Source organism: Pipistrellus hanaki, assembly GCF_964339955.1.
Source record: "Pipistrellus hanaki genome assembly, chromosome: 6".
NCBI classification, from domain to species: Eukaryota; Metazoa; Chordata; class Mammalia; order Chiroptera; family Vespertilionidae; genus Pipistrellus; species Pipistrellus hanaki.
In genome coordinates this window covers 70134313-70161707 of record NC_140508.1, presented here as the reverse complement: position 1 = coordinate 70161707, position 27395 = coordinate 70134313, and the positions used below count along the sequence as shown (strand labels likewise).

Here is a 27395-nt window from a genome sequence, read left to right as displayed (position 1 = left end):
GCTTGGAGATAAAAAAGAATTTATGTGGCAAAGTAACTTCAATGATATATATGTTTAAAATCATATACATGTATTATATTATAATTTTTAAGTAATAAAAATAATAAGTTGCTAGTCATGTTAGGGTCACCATTCATGTGGAATAAGACTAGGAGTGAGAGAAAGCTTGTTTTTATAGTCACAGAGCAATTCAGAGCTTGAGATGACAGCATGAGGCAACAGCGCAGTGAATAGACCCAACGCAGGTTTGGGGTTCTGACTCTCAGAGCCTTAGTTTCCAGACTCTCTCTCCAAAGCATTAAATTCTTTCACAGAATTAACAGAAAATTCTAATTTCTTCAGCCTACTCTATACAATATATTCAGTTTCTGAACAACCCAACATTTTTAATACCATTGTTCTAGCTTAAAAGAAAAAAAAAATTTTTTTTTAAAAATGTATAGCAAAATCCAGGGAGCCTTAAGGTGGTTCTGTGGTGGCTTGATTAATCATTCCTTTGTTTGAGGCCATGGGAAGTTTTAAACCTCAGGATAATGCTTCTTAGTCAGATGCTGGAGGCGTGGGTTGTCTTTTCTAAAATTATTAGTGAAGAAGTTCGTGGAAAGAGGTAAGAACCTACATGATACTGTGAAGAGCATGTGTGGCGTTAAAGATGTGGACATATGGCCACTTCCATTGTCAGCCATGGGAACCCATTGGATTAAAAAGTTAATATCTTTGTGTTGCAGCTGTCGTGAGTGCCATTCCTGTGCCAACCCTAGAAAGTGCCCAGTACCCTGGAATCCTCCCATCTCCAACGTGTGGATACCCCCACCCACAGTTCACTCTTCGGCCTGTGCCATTCCCAACGCTGTCTGTGGACCGAGGTTTCGGAACAGGAAAAAGTCAGTATCATGTATTTCCTCTTGTTTTTTTTTTGGTTTTTTTTGTTTTGTTTTTAATGGGAACCAATGAACAATACCATGGGGTATCTCATCAAAGGTGTAGCATTTTGATGTCCTTATTTCTTAGAAAGATTGACTTATCCATGACCTGAGTAGGAGAATTTTTTTTCCCAACATAGTCAATCCTTTGGACTGGTTCTCTAGGATGTCTTTTTATAGTATATGTAAGGAGTGGTGGGAAGCAAAGATTCAATGGTTCAGGAAAGAGATGCTTGGATGGGTGCTTGGAATTTTATTTAACACAATGTCTTCATGGTCCATCCACGTTGGCACAAAGGGCAGAGCGTCCTTCTTTCTTAAGGCTGAATAAAAGTTCGTTGTACTTGTAGTACCACATCTTCTTTATTCATTCATCCATTGACGGACTCTTAGGTTGACTCTACATCTTGGCAATTGTGAATAATGCTATGATGAACATGGGATTGCAGATATCTCTATGAGATAGGTATTTATTTCCACTGGATAAAGTATTTCCAGAGGTGGGATTGCTGGGTCAACTGGTAGGTCTATTTTTAATTTTTTTTGGAAACTCCATACTGTTTTCCATAGTATCTCCACCAATTTACATGCCCACCAGCAGTGCACCATCACCAACATGTGTCATCTTTTGTCTTTTGGAAGAGGCCCATTCTGAAAAGTGTGCATTGATAGCTCATTGTGGTTTTGATTTGCATTCCCCTGATGATTAGTGATGTCAAGCACCTTGCCCAGTTGTGTGTCTTCTTTGGGAAAATGTCTATTCAGTGCCTCTGCCCATTTTTTAAATATTATTGTATGGATTATTTTTGCTTTTGAGTTTTATGAGTTTTGTTTTGTGTGAAGATTTTTATTTTTGTCTTTTAACAATTGGTAGTTTTGTAGTTTTGTTTGTTTTTCTTGATTAAGTTATTACATATGTGTCCTTATCCTCTCCATTGTCCCTCATCCCCCATGCTCCATTCATGCCTTCACCCCTGGTGTTTATGTCCATTGATTATGCTTATATGCATACTATTGATAGTTCTTATGAGTTTTTTAATATATTTTGAATATTTTTCCCTTATCAGATAAGTGGTTTCCAAATATTTTCTACCAACCCTTACATTGCCTTTTCATTTTGTTCATGGTTTCCTTTGTCATATTGGAGCTTTGAAATTTGATGTGGTTCCTCCTTTGCTTATTTTTGCTTTTGGTGCCTTTGCATTTAGTGTCAAATGTAAATGACCATTGCTAAGACCAAGGTCTTACCCCTATATATTCTTTTAGGAGTTTTATAGCTTCAGGTCTTGAATTTAAGGCCTTAATCCTTTATGAGTTGTTTTTGTGTTTGGTGTAAGATAGGGGACTGGTTTTATTTTTTTATGTGACAATTTCATTTTCTCAGCACCATTTATTAAAGAGAGTATTCTTTTTATATTGTACAGGGTGGGAGCAAAAGTAGGTTTATAATTGTGAATATACAAAATACAGTTTATTTTGTATTATTATTTATTAATTATTGTATTATTTTTCATATGAGCATCTCTAAACCTAATTTTGTCCAACCCTGTATATTCTTGGCTCCTTTTCCACAAATTAATTGGCCATGTATCAATGGGCTTATTTCTGAACTTCCTATTCTATACCATTAATTTATATTTTATGATAATACCATACTATTTTGGTCGCCATAGCTTTGTAATATAGTTTGAAATCAGGAAGTGTGATGACTCCAGTTTTGTTCTTTCTTGAGGTTTATTTGACTGTTTGGATCTATAGTTTTTAGGAATTTTTTTTTATTTCTATGAAAAATATCATTAAATCTGTAGATCACCTTGGTTAATATGGACATTTTAACAATATTAATTCTTTTAATTGATGATCACTGATTAGCTTCCCATTTGTTTGTATCTTCTTCAATGTCTTCTATCAATGTTTTGTAGTTTTCAATGTATAGATATTTTCCTTTTTAACTAAATTTGTTTCTATGTATTTATTTTGATGCTACCTTAAATGAGATTATATTCTTACTTTTTTTCTGAGAATTTGTGTGGATGTGTAGAAATGCAATTAATTTTTGGCTATTGATTTTATATCCTGGTAGTAGTATTTCATTTGTTTGAAGAAAGGTGGGAATGGAGAGACCCTCAAGCTATTATATATACCCTGGTGATTTTCCTGTACCATTTGACTTTTTTTCTTTCAAGCACATTTTAAAATCAATTTTATGGCTTTCTTCTTTTAGTTAAGAACAGGTGACTCAGCAGCTCATGTGAAATAGGATGTTTTGTAATAGAGAAGATGGTAACACAGCAATAAAATATACTTGTGAAGTAAGCTATGTCTCTAACAAATCATAAATTGTTAGATGCAGCAAGGCTAGAATTAAAAGGCATCAAAAATCTGCCAAGAGAGAATTAGGTTTATTTTCCCTTTTCTCAGTGCACATCATATCTACAGAATAGAGTTGTGTGCAGAAACTTGAGAGAAAATAGTCCCTCAAACCATATTGGAGGGAATTAAATGAGAAAAATGTGGGAAGTCCCGTAACTAAAAATTTGCAAAACCCAGAACAATTAGGAAGGTAATTTCAGTCAATGAATTCAGAACTACAAGTCCCTTCTTCAGCTATTAAAACGACTTCTCCCCAGCAGAAAGGGAGTTATAATTTTAGTTTAGTTTTCTCTTTGGGTCATTTCCTACCACTTTCTTTTGATTTCACTTATGTTCTCTAACTTTAAGAAGGATGTGTAGGAAGGATGTGTATAACAACCTTTATCTGTTCACTTTTAATTATTCATAGTGTATCTCTGTAATTTCTTTCTCTTATTTAAAGGCATAGTCTCCTTCAGAAAATCCAGTATCCCATTTACTTTTTGCTTATTGCTGCTCTCTCTTGATTTGGTATTGCATGCAAAACTATCTCATTGAATCCCAGGGGGAAATGATTCCAAAAGTGCAAGCTCAATGGAAAAGAAAACAATAAATGAACTAGTACACAACTTGTTTTTGTCTGTTTAGAGTCTCATAAACCACTCTAGTGCAGGACTCAAATAGTGTGGGAAGCTGCGTATATATGCAAGCAGAGATACCTCTGTGTCTGCCAGTCAGTTTTGCTGTGAACTTAAAACTGTTCTAAAAAATAAGCTTTATTAAGAAAGGGAGAAATGAGTAAAAAAATAAAGGAAGGGAAAAAAGAGGAAGAAAAGAAAAACTTTAGTCCCTGCATAGATTTTATTTAGTTAATTTACTTAAAAGTAGATATAATTGAAAAGGTAGTTCTATAACTTTTAAATAATAAATAATATAAATATAAAATATAACATATAATATAACAATTATATAAAGGTATATAAATAAAGGATTCTTGACAGAGTGCTTTTGAACCTCATCTAAAATCAAAACGCATAGACAGTCTTCTATGCCTAGATGTCATAGATTTTAAAAATATATCTAGTCATTCGTCAAGGACTTTTGAGCACAGCTATGTGCAGTGCCAAAGGAATGGGAACAAATATGTGTTTCCAAGTGATTGCTTAGAAGAAGAAAAAAATAAGCACCCTCTTTTCTAGGAAACTAAATATTCCCTAAATCACTGTCAGAAACAGTTAACTCCCATCCAGTCGGTATTGGTTTCTAAATGCTTTGGAGAACACTAAACATCCCTGTTCTCTCTCAAGCAGAAAACACTTCATGACTCCAGCTAGAGATGTCTTATTAGTCACCTTGAGCAACAGTGAAGGACACACGTAGGAAAAGAAAAAGATGTGCAGGTGCAGGCTCTTCTTCCTCCAAAGTTACTCAAAAGACCTTTGAGTTTTACAAGAAATAAATCGCTGAGACCCGGCCCCCAAAGACACGTTGCTTTCTGAAGTCATAGATACAGCTGCCTTTCTCTCCTACCGTAAGGGGAGGGGTGAGGAAAGGATATAATGTATTTGCATTACACACATTTGGCGATATATTGACAGAGATTTATGCAGTTTTGATAGACTACCAATGCACTGCAGGCCTGACCTCAGCCTCAGTAGGCAAATGAGTTGTTCTTGGAAAATACGGAGCAGGGCCATCTTTTAAAAACTCCAACCCATAGACAGTCTTGGGGCCAAGTCATGACAAAATTGGTTCCCCGCGTCTCCATCTTTGAAGCAGGCAGAAAGCAGAGAGAGCCAGGTGGTTTCCATTGCTTCTTTAAAGTTGACCACTGTCTTCGTGAGAAGGATGGTCAACTTTTTCAGCATTATTTTTCTGCTCCAGCTCTCCCCTGAATTGGAAATTAACTAACAATGGGACTTGATCTAGATAATACCAGGGAGTTCATGGATTTTTCTCTGGGTTCTTATAAAAAAAAAAAATCTAGGCTGTGAGGAGCTGGGGTTGCTCAGAAATATTGCCTGATGTTATTCTTCTGAGACTGATGAATGAAGCAGGTTCCTAAAGGTGTTTATGTTTCAAAGTGTCTGCCTAGAATTGTGGGAATGTTTTATTTCTTTCAAATGTTGCTATTTCAGACAGAAGAAAAATCCTCATTTCCATTTTTGCAATATATTTACCAGTTATTCTGTTGCAATGATTTATGTGTTGACATAAATTTTTATCAAGTGCCCAGAGATTTGACTCTGTTGTGTAATCGTGTGCTATTTGTACAATGTATTTCTAACATTTCTTCCTTTGCAAACAAGTGCCTTGCCGGGACACGTTTGATTCTTGTTTTACTCTCTGAATTACAGGGAGGCTGCACGTTGTGGGCGAGTGGAGGTTTTCTTTGCTTTCAGAACTCTTAGCACAGCTCACGTCCTGTCAGGAGCCAGTCTGTCTCACACAGGAGTCCTGGAGCTGGCGCCTGGAGCTGGCCAAATGGGCTCATGTAAAATGAGAGCCGACCTCCAATGGAGCAGATGATAGTGTGTTTGTTTAAGAGTTTCCCCTGCCTACCTGTCAGCCAGGCCTGAACAGCATTCCTTTTGCTCCATAGAAAGTATAAAAACTGTGATTTGTCTATAGAATCCTGTACCTTGTCCATCGTATAAGGCAGTGGTCGGCAAACTGCGGCTCACAAGCCACATGCGGCTCTTTGGCCCCTAGAGTGTGGCCCTTCCACAAAATACCACAGCCTGGGTGAGTCTATTTTGAAAAAGTGGCATTAGAAGTTTAAGTTTTAAAAATTTGGCTCTCCAAAGAAATTTCAGTCATTGTACTATTGATATTTGGCTGTGTGGACTAATGAGTTTGCCGACCGCTGGTATAAGGTATTAAGCAAAATTGTCATATTGAACGAAACAAAAACAGTTCCTTATGAATCACCGATACATTTAGTCAGGAGGATGGGCCCTTCCATTGCCACCTAGCAGATTAGAGTTGGCATTTTCCTTTTCGCTCTGTGTGGTGGCGAGGATTGATTTCACTGAAGAACAGGTCCATCCGGTTGTTATGCCGCTACATCCTGCCCATTACTTCCCTCAAAGTCAAGAGCCACGTCGTGGTGGTTCCAGTGGGAATACCATGGTGGCCAGGCAAACACCTGAGCATGGAGGGCTGGGCACACAGAGGATTGTTGTGTATCAGACGCTGATGAGCAGCGCCATGAAAGGGAAGGAGCAGCCCCCAAAATTCAGCTACATCATCAGAATTAATGTGAAGCTGGAGGATTTTAAAAAACTAAATTTCAGAAGACTAAAATGTGCATGTAAAATTTATTAAAGCTATGACTGCAATGATATTTTACTGGTACTAGATCTCTTTCATTTAAAAATGTAGGAGAAATAAGAAAATATGATGGGAGGAATAAAAAAACTCATGAAATACTTTTTTAATGACTAAAGCCATTTTAAAAATATGGTATGAATTAATTATAATTCATCTTCGATTTGGGGAATTACTTAAGGTAGGTTTCTGAGAAAAATTGCAAACTTTCTTTCCCTAGAGAGGTATTTCTAATATGATAATATGGACCCTTTAACAAAACAAGCCCATTGCCCTGGCCGGTTTGGCTCAGTGGATAGAGTGTCGGCCTATAGACTCAAAGGTCCTAGGTTCAATTCCAGTCAAGGGCACATGCCCCAGTTGTGGGCTTAGTCCCCAGTAGTGGGCATGCAGGAGGCAGGAGGCAGCCCACCAATGATTCCCTCTCATCATTGATGTCTCTCTCTCTCTCTCTTCCTTTCCCTTCCTCTCGGAAATCAATAATATATATATATATATATATATATATATATATATATATATATATATTTTTTTTTTTTTTTTTTTAAAAAGCCCATTGATAATAAAGAGGAGGGACCTACATATATGTCCCTGCTGCTGCTTCTCCCTGACCTATTTTTTCTTTGATTTGGTCAATAGATCATTGGACAATAGAATATTATTGCAGTCATAGCTTTATAATTGTCTTTATCTCTAAAACTGTATTTCCATCCAATAGGTTACACAATCTTGACTGAACACAAGCACACATGTTCCTCTCTCCTTTACAGTCTAACAAGCATGTAGAATGTAGCTCTATAATACCTACCTGAAGACCCATCCCTGCTACTCTTATCTGAGAACCAACAAGAATGTGCCTTAATGTTTTCCTTGCAGCTCTTGCCCTTTTGCATGCATGTGCCCCTCTCTCCACTTTTAACAGGACTTCCTGGCTTAGGGATAAGACCCATCAGTTCAAACTCCTTTTGCCCCCAGAGTCCTATGTACTTTGCTCTCTTGGCTGCAATTTTTTCTTTGAATAACTGTTTGTTGTTGTTGTTGTTGTTGTTGTTGTTGTTGCTGTTGTTAAGACTTTGCCTGTTTTCTGGCTTTGGTTGCAATGTTGCTATATCCTGTCTTCATCCAACCCTTTATCTCCTCATCCTCATCTTTGCATGGGGTGCTCGAGGTTTCTTAGCCACCCAAAGGACCTCTAACCCTTTCTGAATATAGAAAAATAAGTTTTAATATCATATTCCCTCCAAAGGCACATTTCACTTTTGCATATATTTAATAGCATGTCTTATTCTTTGGTATCTTAATCTCTACTCCCTTCAGTATTATCAGATTTTCTTTCTATCTCTTCTGCCCTTTGCTGACCTCACTGTGCCTCCCAGAGAGTTGTCTCAAAATTATCTCACAAAGTAATTATCTTGAAATAGTTCCTGGTTAAAAATTATTTTTCAGAAGTGAGATATTATCTTCTATTACTGCATTTTTTTTCAACTTACCCAATAGAACTGTCTTAAGAAATTAATAATCATAAATACTCTTATTTTATCAACACTTCTACTATGCAGCTCATTTCCTGTGTGGTTTAACTTGGACCTATTGACTTTGCCTTTGAATGAATAAAGATAAGTCACAGTGTCCTTAACATGGGGAGCTGCTTTACCATGTTTAAGTCCATTCAACTATGTTCTCTGGGGGAAAGGTGTGTTTCCTTATGCAAAACTGTCCAAATACCCATAGGCTATCACAGATGACTATGCGAAACCTCTTCAACTATAGTAATCTAACAGTCTAATGGCAATTACAAGGTTTTCTACAAAAGAGAAAAAATTATCATTCAGCACTCAGCTTGTTCCCGCAGAGTCGTCCCTCATGTAACCTTTTAGTTGGATGTACTCTTATTTTGTTATGGGAGATAATGATAGGGGTATTATTTGAATCATTTTATTAGCAATGCCTCTAACACCCAGTAACTGATGTGTTTGATAGTTGGCATAGCATGTTTAAATCACAGAAAAATTGGCATATTGGCTGCTGGATGCAGCTGTAGCTGGGTTTGGTACATTGAATTTCACTGACATTGCCATTTATGAAGAGGGAAATAACTCTTTTTTCTCACTTCATCACTTATGATTACAGCACCCAGACAGTTCAGGCAATGTAATGTGTGCTGTATATACTCTTCTATTATTCCTGAAAAATGGATGCCTGTCTTGCTGGATCTATTTCTTTGGGTTAAAGGGGAAGTGCTATCATATCCCATGAATATACCAAGAAGAATGAGGGCGCTCATAAATGAAGAGGAGATTGGCCAGATCTTAGCAGAGCATTCCGCATTGATCCAGAGGCCCTCCAATGGCCTAGGGGAAGCAAGCTTTGTCCTGGAATGATGAATGGATTTTCACTTCTCCATTGCAGCAGTGAATGAAGGACCAGCCACCCAACCTCCACCCATGATGCCCCCAGCCCAGCCTGAGCATCCCAGCAGTGAGGAGGCACCGAGCAGGACCATCCCCACAGCCTGTGTTCGACCAACGCATCCACTCCGCAGCTTTGCTAACCCCTTGCTACCTCCGCCAATGAGTGCAATAGAACCGAAAGTCCCTTACACGCCGCTCTTGTCTCAGCCAGGTAAGGTGGCCATTTGTCACATTGGAAACAGTGTTATCTTTGATGCCTCTACTTACGTCCATGAGGGTTCCTGAGAAGGCTGATGCAGCATGTGTTCAGCAATGATTGTGTGCTCATGCCTGGTACTGATGTGTGCAGTGCAGCTCTTACATAGATAGCTGCCTTAAAAGTAGCTGGCTTGTTGGTGCCCTTCATTCCTTTGGAAAGTTGTTCACTAATCCTGATGCCTGTTGAGTACTTTTAGTACAGGCTGTAGGTCTGCCCACCAGAGAATGTTGGGAAAGTTCCCGATTCTCCAGTTGGCCACATGGGTCCTAGCACTTAAGGCTAGACTACAAAACTAGAGGTAGAGGCACAGTGTGTGCTCTCCTAGTTCCGCTCTGTGCCTTTCAATAGTCATCTTGGGGGATCCTTATTGCAGACTTCCAGGGCCACAGAGTGTCAGAATCTGTGCGGAATCCACCTTCCTCGCTGTAGAAATAAAGGAAACAAAACTTAGATGGGTAGGAACTAGCAACTCCAGGATGCCTTTCCAAGAATATCAAATGTCAGAGGTGAGGAGCAGAGATCCCAGTTCCTAGGGAGGTCTTCATCCCAGTGTCCCAGCTGGTACCCAGGGGACCTCCTTTTTATTTCTGTTAGGGATTTGGGAGGAGAAGTGAGAGAGATAAGAAGAAGAAAAAAAAAAGGAGAGAGGAGGAGAGGGAAGAGCTGGAGAATTGGGAACAGATAGATAGGGTGAAAGGTAAGACAGTAGATAGATACGTAGATTCATAAAAAACTAGATAGTGCTTACCATTATTTTGAATATTAGAATACTTCTTAACGACCCCAATATATTAGACATAATAATAAAGTTCGATGGTTCCAAGAAAATAGAGGTGGCCCTTTAATAGCCATAGGCAGCTGGCCTGTCCGATCTGCCATTGTGCAAAGACCCACAAATAAGCTTCTGCTACTCAGATTCAGACCCACAGCAGTTTTAGCCACTGTTTTAGTCCATAAGCCTCATGATGACTACAAAACTAGGACAAATACCATTGCACTGAGGAGTGCTATCTTCACGTCAATATTAAGACTGTGTCTTGTTCCTGGCATCACAGTCATTGATTTGAGCACGTCGCTTCCGGTGTTGGCAGCAGCCATGTGGTATGCAGTATGAATTCTCAGCAGCCAGACCCTGAGAGGCGGGGTGGAGAGGGGAACCCCACATTCAGGAGAGATGCGGGTTCCACTGCCTGACATGCACAATGCACATCCAGCCTGGTGTTTAGGGTAGATGGCAGGTTAATTGCAACCACACTGAACATGAGCTCTGTGACTGGCCTGCTCCTGGAGATGGGTAACATTGCTTTGTATCCTCAACACAATTTTGTGAGTAGCTACCTCCTTAGCCCCACCTCCTGTATATGGAAGCTGGGACACAGGGAATTGAAGAAACATGTTTAAGTCTCCACAGCCAATAAAAGTTGATGCCCCCTTTCCTACTCTTTGCAAAAAGTATGGGTTCCCAAATGGGAACTCATTTGTAGCTCTCAGTTTGTGTCCATTTAATAACAACAACAGCAAAAACAAAGACAGAAGTTTAAAAATCTATCAGATTAAATTATTCCAAAACGGATAAAAAGGAGAAAATTGGAAACATCTGAAATAATGCTGAGTTAAGGAATACCATTTCTTGACATGCTTTTTTTTTTTTTTTTTTAAGCATAGTTGGTACACAGTATTACATTAGTTTCAGGTATACAATATAGTAAATGATTTGACATTTTTGCACTTTATAATGTGATCATCCCGCTAATTCTAGCAATCATCTGTCACCATACAAATTTATAATTGTATTATTACTCTTTTGTTTCTTCACTCACATTTTTTAAAGGAAACATAAGAGATTTAACCATCCTATGCTGAAGAAAATGATTTTATTACAAAAACGAAAGTGCTATGGTACTTTTTACTGTTAACTATACTCTCTATTGCAAGTAAAGTGGGGGTTTTTAGTAACTGTGTTACACAGAGAGAAAAAAAGCTGGAAATGATTCTCTGGAGTCCATATTACATGAACATTTTCTGGTAGTGGAAATGTTTGGTCTGGAATACACAGTTTGGAGATCACCTCATGCTCCAGAGATATAAATAACCCCAAAGACTCTAATTTTAGGACAACACCTGCCAGGAGATAGGACAAAGTAAGGCCATTGTTATTTACTCGTCATTGTTTCCTTCTAGTTATAAAAATACTACAGCTCACTGAACCTGGTTTGGCTCAGTGGATAGAGCATCAGCCTGAGGACTGAAAGGTCCCAGGTTCGATTCCAGTCGGGGACATGTATCTTGGTTGTGGGCACATCCCCTGTAGGGGGTGTGCAGGAGGCAGCTGGTTGATGTTTTTTCTCTCATCGATGTTTCTAGCTCTCTGTCCCTCTCCCTTCCTCTCTGTAAAAAATCAATAAAATACTACAGCTGCCGTAAACAAAATCTGACACTCCGTAGCACAAGCAGGTATATTATGCCTTTAAAAGCTTTGAAACAGAGTTTGTTCTTCAATTTCTACACCTAGTCTCTCAAATAACAAGCATCTAAGAAGAATCATTCTCTGATCTGATGTCATGTGGGCAAGATCTCATTTTCTTTTTAATTCTCATTGTACATTTATGAGTTCTCTGTTTTTTCACTCTCATTCTTGTTTTTATTTGAAGTTTCATAAAAGCCATAGCATCTTTCATATTTTCCAGTGTCCATGTCTTGCGTTTTGGGCTGGACTTTATGGTTTTCATCTTTTCCCTTTCTAGCTCCCTCCCCCACGCACCTTGAGGCTTACCCGACCAGCACTTTGGAATCGTTAAATGCCTTTTCCTTTCACATTTCTCCTTCATTGTCTGCCTGTGATTCCGGTTCATTTCATAATGTCCTACCTCATGATTTTCAAATAAGTTCTCCCCGCATTGCTCCTGACACATGGTAAATAGTATGCTTTTAAGAAAGCGCTGATGTTTACTTATTCTAATAGAAAAAGAAAATTAGCTGACTGACAAATGTATTAGCTGTGACATTAACTACATGTGTCTCAGCCTAAAAAATGAAATACTTAGAGCTTTCAACCAATTTTAATTCTAAGAAAATCATTACTCTAGTCAAACTGATTGATGAAGTGAAGTCATTCTCTTGTCGGCTAGAAAAAAAAAAAGAAAAAAGAAAAAAAAAAACACATCTCAAAGAAATTTTCTCTGGGTTTCACAATAAAAGGCCGAGTAAGTACTAATGACTGTATCTTTACTTAACACAAATAATTACTCTCGGTGGGGCTATGGGCGGCATTGCTATAATTTTTTAAAGATCCTGACGAAAGCTCTTTCTGCTTTGAAATCTGAGAATTAGGATCCATGAAGATGCTCCTTCCCTCTGCCTTTCCACGAGTGGGTTTTCATGGGCGTCACTGACCTGTTTGCCTTCCTCTGAGACACACAGCTGTGTTCGCAGCACTTATACACTGCGTGGCCAGGTTATTATTACCTCATAATAATACTGAGTGGCCACATTAATATGCGTTTAGAGATCATAACAATCTGGCCACCCAGTGTATCAGTGCACATGAGGCACAGGGCAGCACTGTTGTGCGGGAAGGGTCTCCATGGAGTGGCAGAGAACTAGGTGGTGCTTCCCATAGTGCCTGGGAGTTAGGAAGTCAACCAGGCTGTTTTCATAGCGTCTGAAATCTGCCTCCCCGAACTCAGAGACCCAATCCTTTGGTTTTGTTTGTTTGTTTGTTTGTTTTCCTCCCACCTGTTGATTTGAAAATTTTGCTTACTAGACCCTGGGATACTTTATTGTGTTTCTTACAATTTCATCATCACCTTATAATAAAACAGTTTTGTTTCTTTTTAAAATATACACTGAGTGGCCAGATTATTATTATCTCACCATGCATAATAACCTGGCCACTCAGAGTGTGTGTGTGTGTGTGTGTGTGTGTGTGTGTGTGTGTGTATATATATATATATATATATATATATATATATTAGAGTCCCGGTGCATGACTTTGTGCATGGGTAGGGTCCGGCCAGCCTGGCCAGAGGGAAGGAACATGTGTGATTGGCTGGCCTGCCTACTAGTTGAACTCCTGGTCTAGGGGACAATTTTCATATTAGGATATACACCGAGTGGCCAGATTATTAAGCATTCAGAGATCATAATAATCTGGCTACTCAGTGTATATTTTAGAGAGGAAGGGAGATGGAAAGAGAGATAGAAACATCAATGATAAGAGGGAATCATAGATTGGCTGCCTCCTGCGCATGCCCCACACTAGGGATCAAGCCCACAACCCTTGACCCAAATCGAACCTGGGACTCTTCGGTCCACAGGTCAATGCTCCATCCACTTAACCAAACCGGCCAGGGTGTTGTTCCATTTTTGGATGCTTCCTCCACAGACGTGAATAACTGGCGGTCTTCACACAATCGAAGGGGGGGGTGGTTTTGCAGTCACAGCACTTTGCAAATCCCAGGGTGGACACGTGAGGGATTTGGCTTAGTCCCTTGCAGGCTAAATGGAAAATGTCTGATGGAGCGCTGGGCTGAGGGCTCCATAGATCTGACACGTATCCAACAAAAGGCCACAGTAAGGTGGGGCTTTTTTCTTCCCCAGTGAAAATTCCTTTCAGCGATGAAATGATTGGCTGCACTTTAAATGAACCTGGATTAGGAGACCATTTGTCTTCCGGGCTGTGATTCTAAAGGGAAATAAAACTGGACCCTTTCAAGGGGGACTTTTACACAATGCGCCATTTTGCAACATGAGCGCCCAAATTCTTGCATCTTTGCAAAGCTGCATAAATGCTCTATTGTCCTTCATGTACACATCGCATTTCTATCCATTTTTTATTTGTAAAAGCCAGACCCTAGAACAGTCTCATCTTTTCAATCTTCTAGGGATCAATATGTCAGTGGACATGACAAGACCGAAACTCACTTCATTGTCCTGCGAAATTGAGTTTGATTTTCCCTCTGCAAATTGTGGCATGCGCTTCAATTTGTCTGAGCATGGAGGACAAGGAGTGGGTGCAGGTGGCTGCAGGGGACAGAAAAGGCACTTGATTTATCTTACCTGGCTGGTCAGGAAATCATGTGTTCCTGCTCCTACTTGATCTTTATGATAGGCCTCGTTTCAGTAAATATGCTATCACACAAAACCACCAATAAATTACTCTAATGCATTCATCCAATTGCTTCTCCTGGGCCACTTGTAGGCCACCAGCTGGGGTGTTCAGCAAGGATGCCCCATGCGTGGTCTGTTCTGCTGACCCCGGTCAGAGGAAGAGGTCACGGGAGATCAGACATTCTCTAGCAAGTGAAACAAGAGGGTCACTTTTCAGGCCAGTCAGATCAAATAAATCATTTGCACAGCTAAGTGCAAGGGATATGTTGATCTCGCAGTATTGGAACCAATAACACCAATCCATTCTAGGGTAGAAAATTAAACTACTGCCTTTTCAAATTCCATCTTATGTGTAAGCTCATCTGTGAGGTTTTGTTTGTTTGTTTTGTTTTAGTAGCTCCTTGGAATTGGCCTATTCTTATCTCTGAGTGATATTTTTAATAGATGAATTATGATTTGCTTTGGTCTAGTCATCCTAAATTATCCCTTGATTTAAAAAAAAAATATTTAAGTCAAAGTTGCCTTATATGTTACCAATATTTGTGACTCTGGAACCTACTTGGTATTTTAATAAATTACTATTTCCTCTATTATGGCATTCCATATGTAGGAAAGAGCTCTGCTAATAATCTCAGAGAGGGAAACAACTTCTGGAGAATTCTTTATGAGGAAGCCATGTATCTGCTGCCTCATTTGTAGGTAACAAAGCTGAAGACTGAAAGGCAAAGCAGCTTGCCCAAGGTCCACAACTGAGCTAATGGCTAAAACTCAAAGAACTCAAAACAATATAAATAGAAGGAAAACAAAAGATTTTATTTCACTTTCTTTGGGATGTGAACACTTATTCTTGAATTGGCTTTTTTTGTCTATTTTCAAACTTTGTTACTTAGTAGGCTCCATAATTTAAAAATAATGTCCTTGGATTAAACTGTGGAGTAGGTGACCTTGTAAGTAGCAGAGAATTGTGAGGGAAAAGGCTGTTTTCAAAGAAGGAAATATTCGTTTCCCATTTCCTAAGAACCTGATAAGTCACATGGTTAACTACTGTTATATAGATTTTGTTATTTATAAAATACCTTGAGGGTTAAAATGTCTTTTTAAAATCCAGCTTAATTGAAATTAATAAGGTTGATGCTTTAATTTTATTGTCACCTTTTATAATTTATTGAGGTCATTTCCAAGTGAATTCATGCCTATCTGAAGCTTAACTATTATCACCAGTATAGCTGCAGAGGTAGATATTCAGAGAAGTTAAATAGCTTGTAACTGTTCCAGAACCATGTATCATTATTCTTGGGACCTTTATACAAACACACATAACGGACACTCAGTAAATATTCCCTGAGTGTTCCAGAATAGAATAATAAAGTTAAGAGAAAAAAAATTGAATTCAGGTTTCAATTTTAAGTCTCATGATGATTATAAGTGAAACAAGGCAATCTGAGAGTCAGTAAAAAGTTTAGATATTGATGATAAATGCAGGTAAGATAAAATGATTTCCAGATCCATGACCATTTGCTTAGAAAATGCTAAATGTTCCTAATGATAAGTAACACCTCAGGCTAAAGTGAAAGTGAATTGCATGGAATGGAAAAGCAATATGAAAGCCATCCCTGGAAATTCCATTTAATAACTTAACTTTGTGAAAATAAACAGACACGCAGTGACATCCATAGTAAAATGGAGAAGAGTAGCATCCACTTTGTTCCTAAAAGCAGGGTGTGCAGCTCCATGCAAATAGAGTCTTGAGGATTAATCTCTTCATTATGCCAGTTGGGGAATTGATTTTTGCTCCCCTTAATCCTGCTTATTCTCATCTGTGAAATTAGTCTTTCCTCTTTAAAAAATACTGAACTCTAACAGTCTTAATTACTGCAGAAATAAGAGTGGATATTCTCTTGGTGATTTTTCTTTGCTTTGTGAAATAACATAAATGAAAGATTATTTGAGTAAAGATTTTAAGCAGTTGACAGAGTTCTTTATGGTTTATCAATTAGTGTCAGGCTTTATGGTTTCCCAATTTCTTCTTGGAAACAAGGAGAAATTTTGAAGGAAACAAATAAAACATGTCCACATAAAACTCTGTGCTAATGGACCATTGAAAATGTGTTGTGAGAAATCTAACACAATGAAAACTCCAAATCTGTGATATGAAAATCAAGTGAGAATTTAACCATCGGCAAAGTATTTCTAAAGATATGATCTGTGACATCTAAAAGAATGTGAGAACACGTTTAAAGCTGTGCTTCTGGATGTTTGTAACTTTGATCCTACTGGCAGAAACTGAACGAAGAATTCAAGTGCCATGTTAAACAGCTCGTGTGTTTTACAGCATTGACTTTTATCATAGGCTTGCAGGATTGATGTTCTTATTGCCAAAACCTATTTACTGGAACATCAAGGCTCTCCAAAGAGAATGCCTTTACCATTTGTGCTAAAGGGGATTTTAACAAGTGTGTGTGTGTGTGTGTGTGTGTGTGTGTGTGTGAAAAGCAATAATAAGTAAGCCCAATTGATTTCAAAATGAGAGACATATTATGGCATAATTGCATATTAGAGACTTATAAGAATAATGGAACTTCAAATGACTGATCTTTTCATATCTCCTCATATTGCCCTCTTCACTATGCTTTCACATTTTCTGTTTCCTTCTCCAGTTCTTATCTTTCTAGTGCGATCATCAGCGTCGGGATTTTTAATAGAAATGGCATATTTTACACTACAGTCATGTGTGAGCCTTTAAAGTCCAAGATTGCTAACGTAACCTATAGTTTCCATTGGTGTTGTGTTTAAAATCATAGTGATCTGTTTGATATTTTCCTTTTTGGCTACTCAGTCGGGTAAGAGAAACGGGCTGCCTGTGCACAGGGGCCTGAGCTGATGGTGACCACAATGCAGGTGAGAGGTAGGAGGCGTTGCCATGTGGCAGGGAGAGGTCCACCTACTTTCCAGGTCTTTTCACTGGCAGAGCACCTGGGACTGAAAGGCAAATTACCTGAGGAGAATTACAAACCCCCCCCCTAGGACCCAGCTCTCTGGCTATTGGCTGGGTCACCCTTGAGTAAGTCATTTGACCTCTTCATGTTGCAATGTCTCACAACTGTCAATGGGGAAAGTAAAAGCTAGTCTGGAAAGGGTTGGTTTCATCTTTTTTAAGGAGTAAAAGATTGTGACCATGAATTGGGCTAAAGATGTTAGCTCTGAATTCAGGAGGGCCTGGTTTGATATGATCAGGAGCCACATTTCTGTGGTTCAGTGAAGTCTCTGATGCCTTATATTAAGGAGCAGTGAGGTCGGGTGGAAGGAGGTTAAAGTAAATGTCAATGGTTCCATGGCTGGTGATGACACAAGGTCTTACTCCCGAGTGTTGTATTTCATCACAAGTGCATGCACCAGAGAAAGGGAGCCAGTGAATCGGGCCCTTGCAAGACAACTTGGTGAGCAGAGAAGAGCAGGGCAGCTGCTCGGAGCAGTCTGAACATTGTTTCCTGAGTCTCGAGCAAGCCAAGGCCTCTTCCAATTGGACATGACTTTTTCAAATCATAAATTTACCCGGCAGCCAGGAAACAATCTTCCAGCAGCAGCTTTAAATGATCAAACTGCATTTAATAGCCTTTCCCTTCCAGTTTCTTCATCTGTGTCTCCACCAACCGTTATGCATGTTTGCTCTGCAAGCCCAATAAGGATTTACGTCCTTTAGGATCGCATGTTTGGTGGCAACGTGCCTGACTTCCTCTCATAAACAAATGCATCTCCTGAATTGCTTCTCACCATGAGCCAATTTAATGTGTCCATAATCTATGGAATTTCTTAGAGCTCAGCCTTACCTTCCCACTTAGCTATCCCTAGCATGAATCTTCTGGAAAGAGAATAGCAGGGCAAGGAGGAGTAAGAAGTGAGGAGTAGGAAGTGAGTTGTTGAAAGTGGGAAAAAGAGGTTATACCTTATTGAACACAGATGAGACGTTGCTGACACCATTGTATCATTTACAGGAAATATAGAGTGTTCCCAAAAAAATGTGTACACACAATTTAAATAATTAAAAGGCAGTGTTTATTGAAATAGATTTCATTTTCAAAATTGAGCTACCAGCTAAAAATTGGTCTTAATTTTGACAATTTTTTTTAGTTTCTTTTCCAAATATGTATGGAGCACATTTTTTTTTCATATTTGAGTTGGCCCAACATATCCAACTGGGGAACGTTTTATTTCAGATTGGAACACTAGAATAAATATCTGCATATTGTCAAAAGCCCAAAGATGATGTGGACTTATTTCTAACCCCAATATAAGATAGCCTACAGCCTATTTTTTCACAACCAGCTTCCAATCATTTTATAGATATAAAATATTCAGAAACATCATGCTGCAGAATATGTTGAATATTGAAGAGTTTATGAAACATTGCATAGAAACATGTTGTTCTCAGAAATAATTTCCCATACGTGGGTTCAAAGAGCTCTTCTTCTTGGTCCAGCCATGACAGAATTAGTCAAATATTTTAATTGGCATTTAGTTCCACTGCAGATAAAGAAAAATAAAATCTCAGTTAACTAGAATCTTTAGGGAATGGACTATTTTCAGAAAATTGTGTTTCTGGACAGCTCAGAGCAAAATAGGAATCATTTTATAATACATAAATATTTATCTGTTGCCAAATCTATATTATGTATAAAGTAAGGACTGGGAGAATGTCGTTTTGCACATGTCTTTTCCTTACATCCTGCACTATCTCTATAAAATAGGTCAAGTCAATTTATAGGGCCTGAACCCAGAGTACAAAAGCGTTGAATGACTTCTCCAAGGTCACAGTATTAAGGGCAGGGGCAAGATATTAGTCTTGTTCTGCATTGTTATAATATTTGTTCTCTTACCTGATTGCTGGAGAATCACAAAAGTGTACCAACAAGAAGAACAGAGTAAGTAAAAACTCAGAGATGAGGAAGTACAGGATGTTTTTCGAGTCTGTAGGTAATGCAGTCTTGCTAGGGAGGGTGATTTATAGAGTAATTATGAGATAATAAAATGGCGAAGGGCAGGGTACAGTGAGTGAAAACAGAGCAGTGGGAGGATCCAGTGGTAAGCCAAGGCTGAGATAGAAGCTGTGTGATGTAGATTTATGGCAGTGAGAATAGATGGAAGAGACAGCCATAATAGTTATCTTTCAAAAGAAGAAGCAGGTGGCTGAGTGAATAATTGGATATGAAGAGTGAGGAACAAGGTGAAGTCCAAGGTGACTCTTTTGTTGTCTTTGGGAACATGGTTATAAACAAACAGCAAGAGGGAAGTGAATTGAGAAGTTACTCCTTAAAAGGAATGGGAGAATGGGAAACGGTGAAGTATGATGGGTCAGTTGAACATCCAAGTGGAAATATACAGTTTATATGGTAAAGTGTTAAGAATTCAAGAGGGAAGTTACAGCTGAAGAGTAGTTTGGGGTAATCACAGCTGAGATTTAAGAGTTTGGGCATATAGTACACAGAATTAGATCACAACTCCCAAGAACAGAATTTGAAGAAAAATGAGAACTTTAAAAACTGAAGTTTAAGGTAAATCTATATTTTTATGAGGGAGTAAAGACCAGGTACTAGAGATAAGAGAACAATAACAGTGTTATTTTTAGAAGGTAAAAAAGGGGAGTACTTAAAGGAAGCCTCAGTTTTAAATATAACAGTTCCTTGATTCAAAGATGCCTAGGTTTTTTGCTTCTAATGTTTTATTATAAAAAATATCAAATGCTCAGGAAAACTGTACAGTGAACTCCTAAATATCCACCACCTATATTCAATAATTAACAATTTTTATATTTTCTTTGCCACATATTTACTCATCTAGCCACCTATCTTAATGTTTAATGCATTTCAAATAAAACTGTGGACATCCGTTCACTTTACCTCTAAACACTTCAGCAAGTATATAAAGATGCCATTGCCTTTGGAGTCTACTGATGATTTTGTTGTATAACGTTAAAAGAAAAGTTAAGTACAGTCATTGTACAAAACCACTTGTAAGAAGCATCTCAGTTTCAGTGATATTGCTGTGTATCTTAGAGCTGAAGAAACATCATTACTAACAAATCCCATAGAGAGGTTAAGAAGGCAGATACTCATCAGGCTGAAAAGTTATGTGAGTATTTATGACCTTTACATATGACATTTATATATGTGCGTGAGAGCAAAAGCCAGGTGGCGAGAGAGTGGTGGTGAATAAATTAATAGTTGATGTGCAGGTGTACAGTAGATTATCCTAGAAGTATGGCAGCAAAATACAGAAAAGAAGTTGGTCAGTGGTAAAAATAGTAATGCTCTCTGGGCTGTTTTCCTCAATGGCATAGATTTCCTTTGGGGTGGAAGTGGTGATGTTTAATTCTTACAGTTGAAATTTAAAATAATATGACCATAACTCACTAAGTTTCTTTGAGCTTTTTAAAGTGCTCTTATGCCTTGAAAATACTATTCATGTTGTGCTTTGATCAGGGTGAGAAATACACATGTAAACGTTGGGAGAGTTGGGGTTAAATTGATAATATACTAACCTCAGAATGTAATCTGGAAGTTATATTTCTGGTTATAGTCATTATACCTATGTGAATGTGTATACAATTTGATGACTTCTATTAAAGATCAAACCAGAGAAAAAAATTATTTCAGGTTATTAAAAAATCTGGTTCTCAGTAATAAAGGCTTTACTATAAAGACAGAATCCTCTGTGGTAATCAAATTGTCTTTATAAAGGGAAATATTTCCAATGTTTATAAAATAAATTTTTAAGTAAAAATTATTACATATATACAGCATATGAAATATTTTTCAGAAATATATTCTATTGCTTACTAATGTGGCTGAATTTAGGATATGATGACATTCTATACGTGGAAAACTGAAGTCTGGATATTTACACTGTTTCTTGATTTTCCTGATGTTTTCATAATTCGGAAACTTTATGCAGTGTCATATGTCTTTGTATGCTTTGAGAGTCTGGTTTTTCTCTGAAGTTTGATCAATAGGATATCATCAAAAATAAGATAATAAAGGAGGGGTTGTAAGCCTATTTTTCATAAAGAATGGGATTGACAATTTTTCTTCCTGGAGCACAAAACATCTGAATTGCAGTAACTATAAGTAAAGTACTTAAGCTTGTTGCTTCTTGTTGCAAACAGGGTAGAAAAAGTTAGAAAGAAAATTAAAGAATAAAGTTGGCTAGAAGATTTAAATGTCTCTTTTATAACAAACTATCTAAAAATGATTTTAAATATTCATGAAATTAACTGAGAGGCCCCTTGGTTTTGACATTATGTGAAATTAACTATATATATAGATCTCTTAATATATATATAGATCTCTTAAAATGAGCAATGGAAATAATGTAGAATCTTATTTTTACCTTTAATTATGGGAGCTTCCCAATTAGCAAAACACATGTTTAGTTTTGAGTTTGTAGTTTTGCTTTTGGTTTGTTTTGGGTGTTTTGTTAATATGTGGTGTAGGAATCCCAGAAAAACATCAAAAGGAAAGGAGTGATACAAACCTGTCCTGAGGAGTTCATTTCTCATGATCATTGGTGGTTTTCCTGAAACGTTTCTTCTTCTATGAGGTTTCTAAATCAAGCAGCAGCAGGAACAGGCAGAATTATGAGTCCAAGGTTCCTGCAGGCTCATCTACTTGTTGTGACTTTTGTCTGCCTCAGTCTCATTTCCAAGAACAAATTCACAAAGTATTGATGTCAGCTCTGCTCTGTATGAATTAGGCACTGGAGTAGTCCTAAGGACAAAAAGACACATTAAACAATGTTTTTGTACTGAAGGGCTTCTTATTCATCCTTTGCTTAGTCATTCTTTCCCAACATAAATTTCATCGATGACTACTAGAGTATTTATCTGTTCTAGCACTTTTTAAATCCTTCTTTAATTAAGACTCTTCTTGCTCATTATAGAATGCAAAATAGACACCCTCTTATGTACAGAATTTGTATGGATTCAAAGCCATCTGGGATAATATTTAACTCATGTTTCTAACACAGTCGTTACTTCCTCCCCTTTAGTATTTTGGTAACTTTGCTATTTTCTTCAGTTACCATAGGGTAGCTTCTGATGTGCCCAGTGCATTAAGAATTTAGATTCCAACTCCAAAAGGTATGAAGGTAGAACAAACCACAAATAGGTAGAAGAAAGGTCATGGCTTAATCATTGGGGCTGCTAGAACTTATAATGACTTCAGAAGAGAGATTAATTTATTGGATTATTATTTAATTATTCAAAACAGGAAGCTGGAGGTATTGTAGCCTAGAGCAAAAAGATGTTAAAAATATCAGCATCATATTTGAGAGGTGTCCCACAAAGCAAGAGCATTTCCCTACCCAGGTGCAACTGTGACATTAGACTCATTTGTAGAAAAGCATTTCTTATATGGCCCTTTCTATCATTTTTTTTTTCATTGTAAACAAATTCAAGAAGGGGAAGATAATAAGATACTAATAACAGTTTGTCATGGGTTATATGGGGGATATCTCATGTGGAGTATATACAAAAAGAAGGTAATGGAGAACAATGTGGGAGGGAAAGTATATCAAAAGGAAGAAGGGAAGATATGTGAATACAATATTCATCCTTTTCAGTAGTCAAACAAAGGTAAACTGTAAAACTATGTACTATAATAGTGACCTGATGCACAAAATACATGCACATTAAAAGGGATATATTTTAGGGTCTAGGTGCAGGGGAATGGATTTCTTGGTTGGCAGGCTGCTGATAGGAAGCTGACCAACTGCTGATTCCAGGAGGAATGGGGCTCCTTCCTCCCTCCTCTCAGGGTCTGGTTTGAAGGCTGGCCATGCCCCCAATCACGTGAGACCCAGGGTTCCGTTATGCCCTGGCCAGGGCTCAGAGCTCTCTCCTGCTCAGACCCATCAAATTTATCCTAACTGCTCCTCCCCCTGCTGGCCAGTCGCCCCCAACTCCTCCTCACACCACCAGCCTGGTTGCCCCTCACTGCCTCCGCCGCCCCCCCCCCCCCCCCCCCCCCCCGCGTGCTGGCCTGGTTGCCCCATGCAGCCTGCTGTTCAATAATTTAGTCGTCCCTTACTGCCCCCCTGCCAGCCTGGCCACCTCATGCAGCCTGCTGTTCGGTCCTCAATCTGGTCATTTTAGGTCATGATGGTCCCTGGCTATTTATATATATTAGGATTATTTTTTCCCAAGATGTCAGAAGTCTTCACTTCTATGATACAATGACACTTATATTTTCATTGGTTCACCTCTTAGATGGAAACAAGTCTAGCTAAGATCAAGATAGAGAAGTGAGCATGGGTATGTTGATTTCTTCTACCTTTATTCCATGACTCACCTCCGCCATTCTATACTGTCACTGTTGTCTTCTCTCACTCTTTCCTTCCCTTTCCAGCACTAAAAATGTCCTGTCCACTTCCCGTTGCTTTTCATCAATGCCTATGTTGTAGATTCATTTTTATTTGTTTTTGTCTAAGAAGGACATCTGCTTTAACAACAGTAGTAGTCAAACCCCACTTACCAGCTGAATGACTTTGAGCAAGTTGCTTATCTTTTTTAAACATTGACTTTTCCATCTCAAGGTGTGAGCAACAAGATATGTTTCAAAAGGCCTGTTTGAAAGAACATACAGGACAATGTAGACAAAGGTGTTTTATTGTAGTTCATTGTACCTGAGGGAAAAGGAGGGGGTATGTAAGTTTTACCCTTTTTCTCTCTGAATTCCAGATCACGGAAATAATAGGAAAAAGAGGGCTTATAACCAAATGGGAATCAAGGACCCAAGAGAATCATAGCCCTCGGGAAGAACTGGGTAGGCGCATTCCCTGAATTTAGGATTATGGGTTTACCAGCTGTGAGTTAGAACAAGTAGTAGAGACTTGCTCTGTGGGAATCAGGCCTTGCCTTTTTTTTTTTTTTTTTTTTTAAGAAATGGAGCCTTCAGAAAGTTCAAGGCCAAAGAGTTGGGAGTTTTCTAAGTCTCAGAGCAGACAGGTTTAAGAACTTGCTCAGGGACCAACTTTGCACATTAATTCTACTCTCCCACCTTCACAGAGAGATGGCACAATGAAATTCACCTTATTTGTCACTCAGAATAGTCCAGTCTTACATCTTATACCTCACATGGGGAATAGGAGAAAGGGAGAAGAGATGGGCAGAAGCACCACATTAATACATCCTTTGTTTCTTTGTCTTTAAGGAGAAACAGGAAGGTCAGATGAAAAACAAAAAGCTTCTGTTCCCAGAAATTCCATTTAAATACACTTATCACCCTTATAATATACTCCACACAGGAGATTAAATGATTTAAGATGGATGCCAAAACTTATGTTTGAAATTCACTTAGGAGGAATGCCTGAGGCATTCTAGTTTAACACAGCTACTGTCTTTTTGTTCAATACCTGTGCCCATGAAAAGGTAGGGAGTATTACACATTTTTCCCTATACATGTCTTATTTCTTTCAGGACCTCAAAAGCTCCTTACATGTGAGAAGTCTACACAACTACCTGTCACTTCCATATGCCCACAGTCAGCCTGAGAGCAGAGAGTAGGTACTAATCATAAAAACATGTCAGAATAAGGTTATAGTTTCTATAGAAACTAGACTAAGAGTGGCTGTTGCCTTTGTCAGGCATCATAGAATAGGTCAGAGTGGAGAGGAGAATCCAGGCCTCCTCAAAGTTACCCATGTTGATTTTATTCCTAAGGGTGAAGGAATGGAAAAATGAGATAGGAAATAGGAAGATGTAGTCAACGATCAGAAAATTCATATTGAAAACAAAATCATGCTGCACACTGGGCTCGGGTTTGATGTGGGTGAGTCAGTCTTTTCACTCCATTCCCACGGCAGGTTCATCTAATGTTTCTAACCAAGAATCATTTTACAAGGGAAAACCCTCTGCAGGGAGACCAGCAGGCGTGTGCACCTGGCAGCCATATATTATGCACCTAATGAGCAAATGACATGTTTAATAACTGTGCTGTGAAAATAAAGCTTAAAACAGTAAATTCCTGCTGAGGCGGCTCATCCACCTCAGAGGCAAACTTCTGGCCATCTCAGAACTCCAGCATCATTCTTATTCCAACCCCTTACTGGGTCCTGCTGAGAAAAAATAACATTAAATCCAAAACTATGCCCACTTAATTAGTTGTATCGGTGTCGACCCATTTATTTAGCCTATCAACATTATGTGTTTCACCTCAGGGTCACCTGGAACACATCTTTGATATGCACCCTGGGTAAAAGGACATCGATAGCACTTTAAGATTGAGCATTTGTCAATTTATGTTTTTCAATGAATCATGGATTATTTATACTCAGAGTGATTTAATTCTGCTTGTTTATATTTGGACTGAATTTAGCCTTTTGGGAAGGCCACTGTTGTTAGTTTGAAATAAGAATGCAAAATAGCCATGGTGGATATGATTTTTCATTAATAATTTTAAGAGAACATTATAGAACTTTTTTCTAGAAAACACCACTTTAGAATCTAATTATTGTAATTTATGAGTTAAGGATTCACTTGCTGGAGATTTCTTTGGATTCATTTTTTACCAGTGGATTAAATAATGCTTCCTTAATCTCTAGGAGAGCAAAGAAATCCTAAAGTAAAGTTCAGTTTAGATAAAATAACTATATTCTCCTTCCTTGTATAATTTTAATAGCTGATAGCTTAAAGAAAAATTGTTTAACCTTTATAGATATAAAAAATTGAGACCCAAAGAAATAAGACTACTTATTTCTTTGGGTCTCAAAGTAAGACTGAATCTCCTCAGTCCCAGGCTAGGACTCTGCCTGCACATTTGGATGTTTACTTGAGTACTCATTCTCTCCTTGGAATTTATTGTGTAGGTCACACACATCATGCTATGATGGGGGGGGGGGGGGAGTAAATATAGGAAATCACAAACCTTTTATCATGAAGATCAGTTTGGTCTTCTAGATTGGGAACCCCTCATCTTTCATTTGCTTATCTTCTTCTCTGCAAGTGACAGGTTTTCTTGCTCCCATTCTAGAAGTCAGTCTTCATAGTTGAGAGTGACTATAGAGAATCTTGATGGCCAGGCTAAAATTATATTAAATTAGCAGTTGGGCTCCATGGAAAGAATTCTTTTAATTTCTATCTTTCCTTTTCTTTTGCTTTGATATATTTCTCTGAAGTTGATAGAAGTTTCATTTAACTTTTTCATGTTTAGACCAATTAACTTATTCATGTTTAGACCAATTATCAATGTAAGTGTCATTTTCTAAAGCAAAGGAGTCAATATACAAAGTCTTCTCTGTAAGCTACTCCCTAGATCTAAAAAAAAAAGAAGAAGAAGAAGAAGAAAAAGCAGCAGCAGCAGCAAAAATTCTAGTCCTTCTTCACTTTTTAGGTTTAATAGCCTAAAGAAAATGTTTTCATTATTTTTCTAATTGCTACAGTTTTCATTTAATGGCTCACTTCAAGTGTATCAAAACACCACCAGATATAGCAAAAGCTACTATTACTTATAAGAGCCCATCATGGAAAAGAGCCCAAAGAAGTGGGGAGCAGGGCTCCAAAACAAAGTGGCTTTTAAATGCGCTTCTGAGGGCAGTGTAGAAAATGCCAGATAGCAGTGAAGGAAGTGGGACAAAGAAAGCCCCAGTGCAACTGAAATCCAGGACGTTTCAACAGAAGAACGGACTCAGGATAAGGGTCTCCCAATAGTTGCACTTCGTCAGCAGATGAGGGGCAACAAGATTATTCCCAATGTCCTCTTCAGACTCGACCGAGCTTCCAGTCATCACTTAATTTTCCAAATGACAGGTGATTATACTGCTTTTTCACTTAAATTTAGTCCATGACATGAAACTGGTTACTTTATATAAAAACTAGTGGCCTGGTGCATGAATTCATGCACATTAGAAGAAATATTTTAATATTGCTATTTGCCCTTTCTCTATAATAGAAGTAGCAACCAAATTCACAATCCACAGTGACAGATAGAAACATGCATGAGATTGGCACCAGCGAGATGAGAT

At 38.2% G+C, this 27395-nt stretch overlaps 1 protein-coding gene across 1 annotated transcript in view; it reads left to right on the top strand.

Moving 5' to 3' along the window:
* DCC (DCC netrin 1 receptor) overlaps positions 1-27395 on the top strand; it is an 893480-nt gene that overhangs the window by 857795 nt on the left and 8290 nt on the right. Inside the window, exons 26-27 of the mRNA XM_084888913.1 lie at positions 729-890; positions 9015-9227. Of these exons, the coding sequence (XP_084745039.1) occupies positions 729-890; positions 9015-9227 (375 nt within the window). The remainder of the gene's footprint in view (positions 1-728; positions 891-9014; positions 9228-27395) is intronic.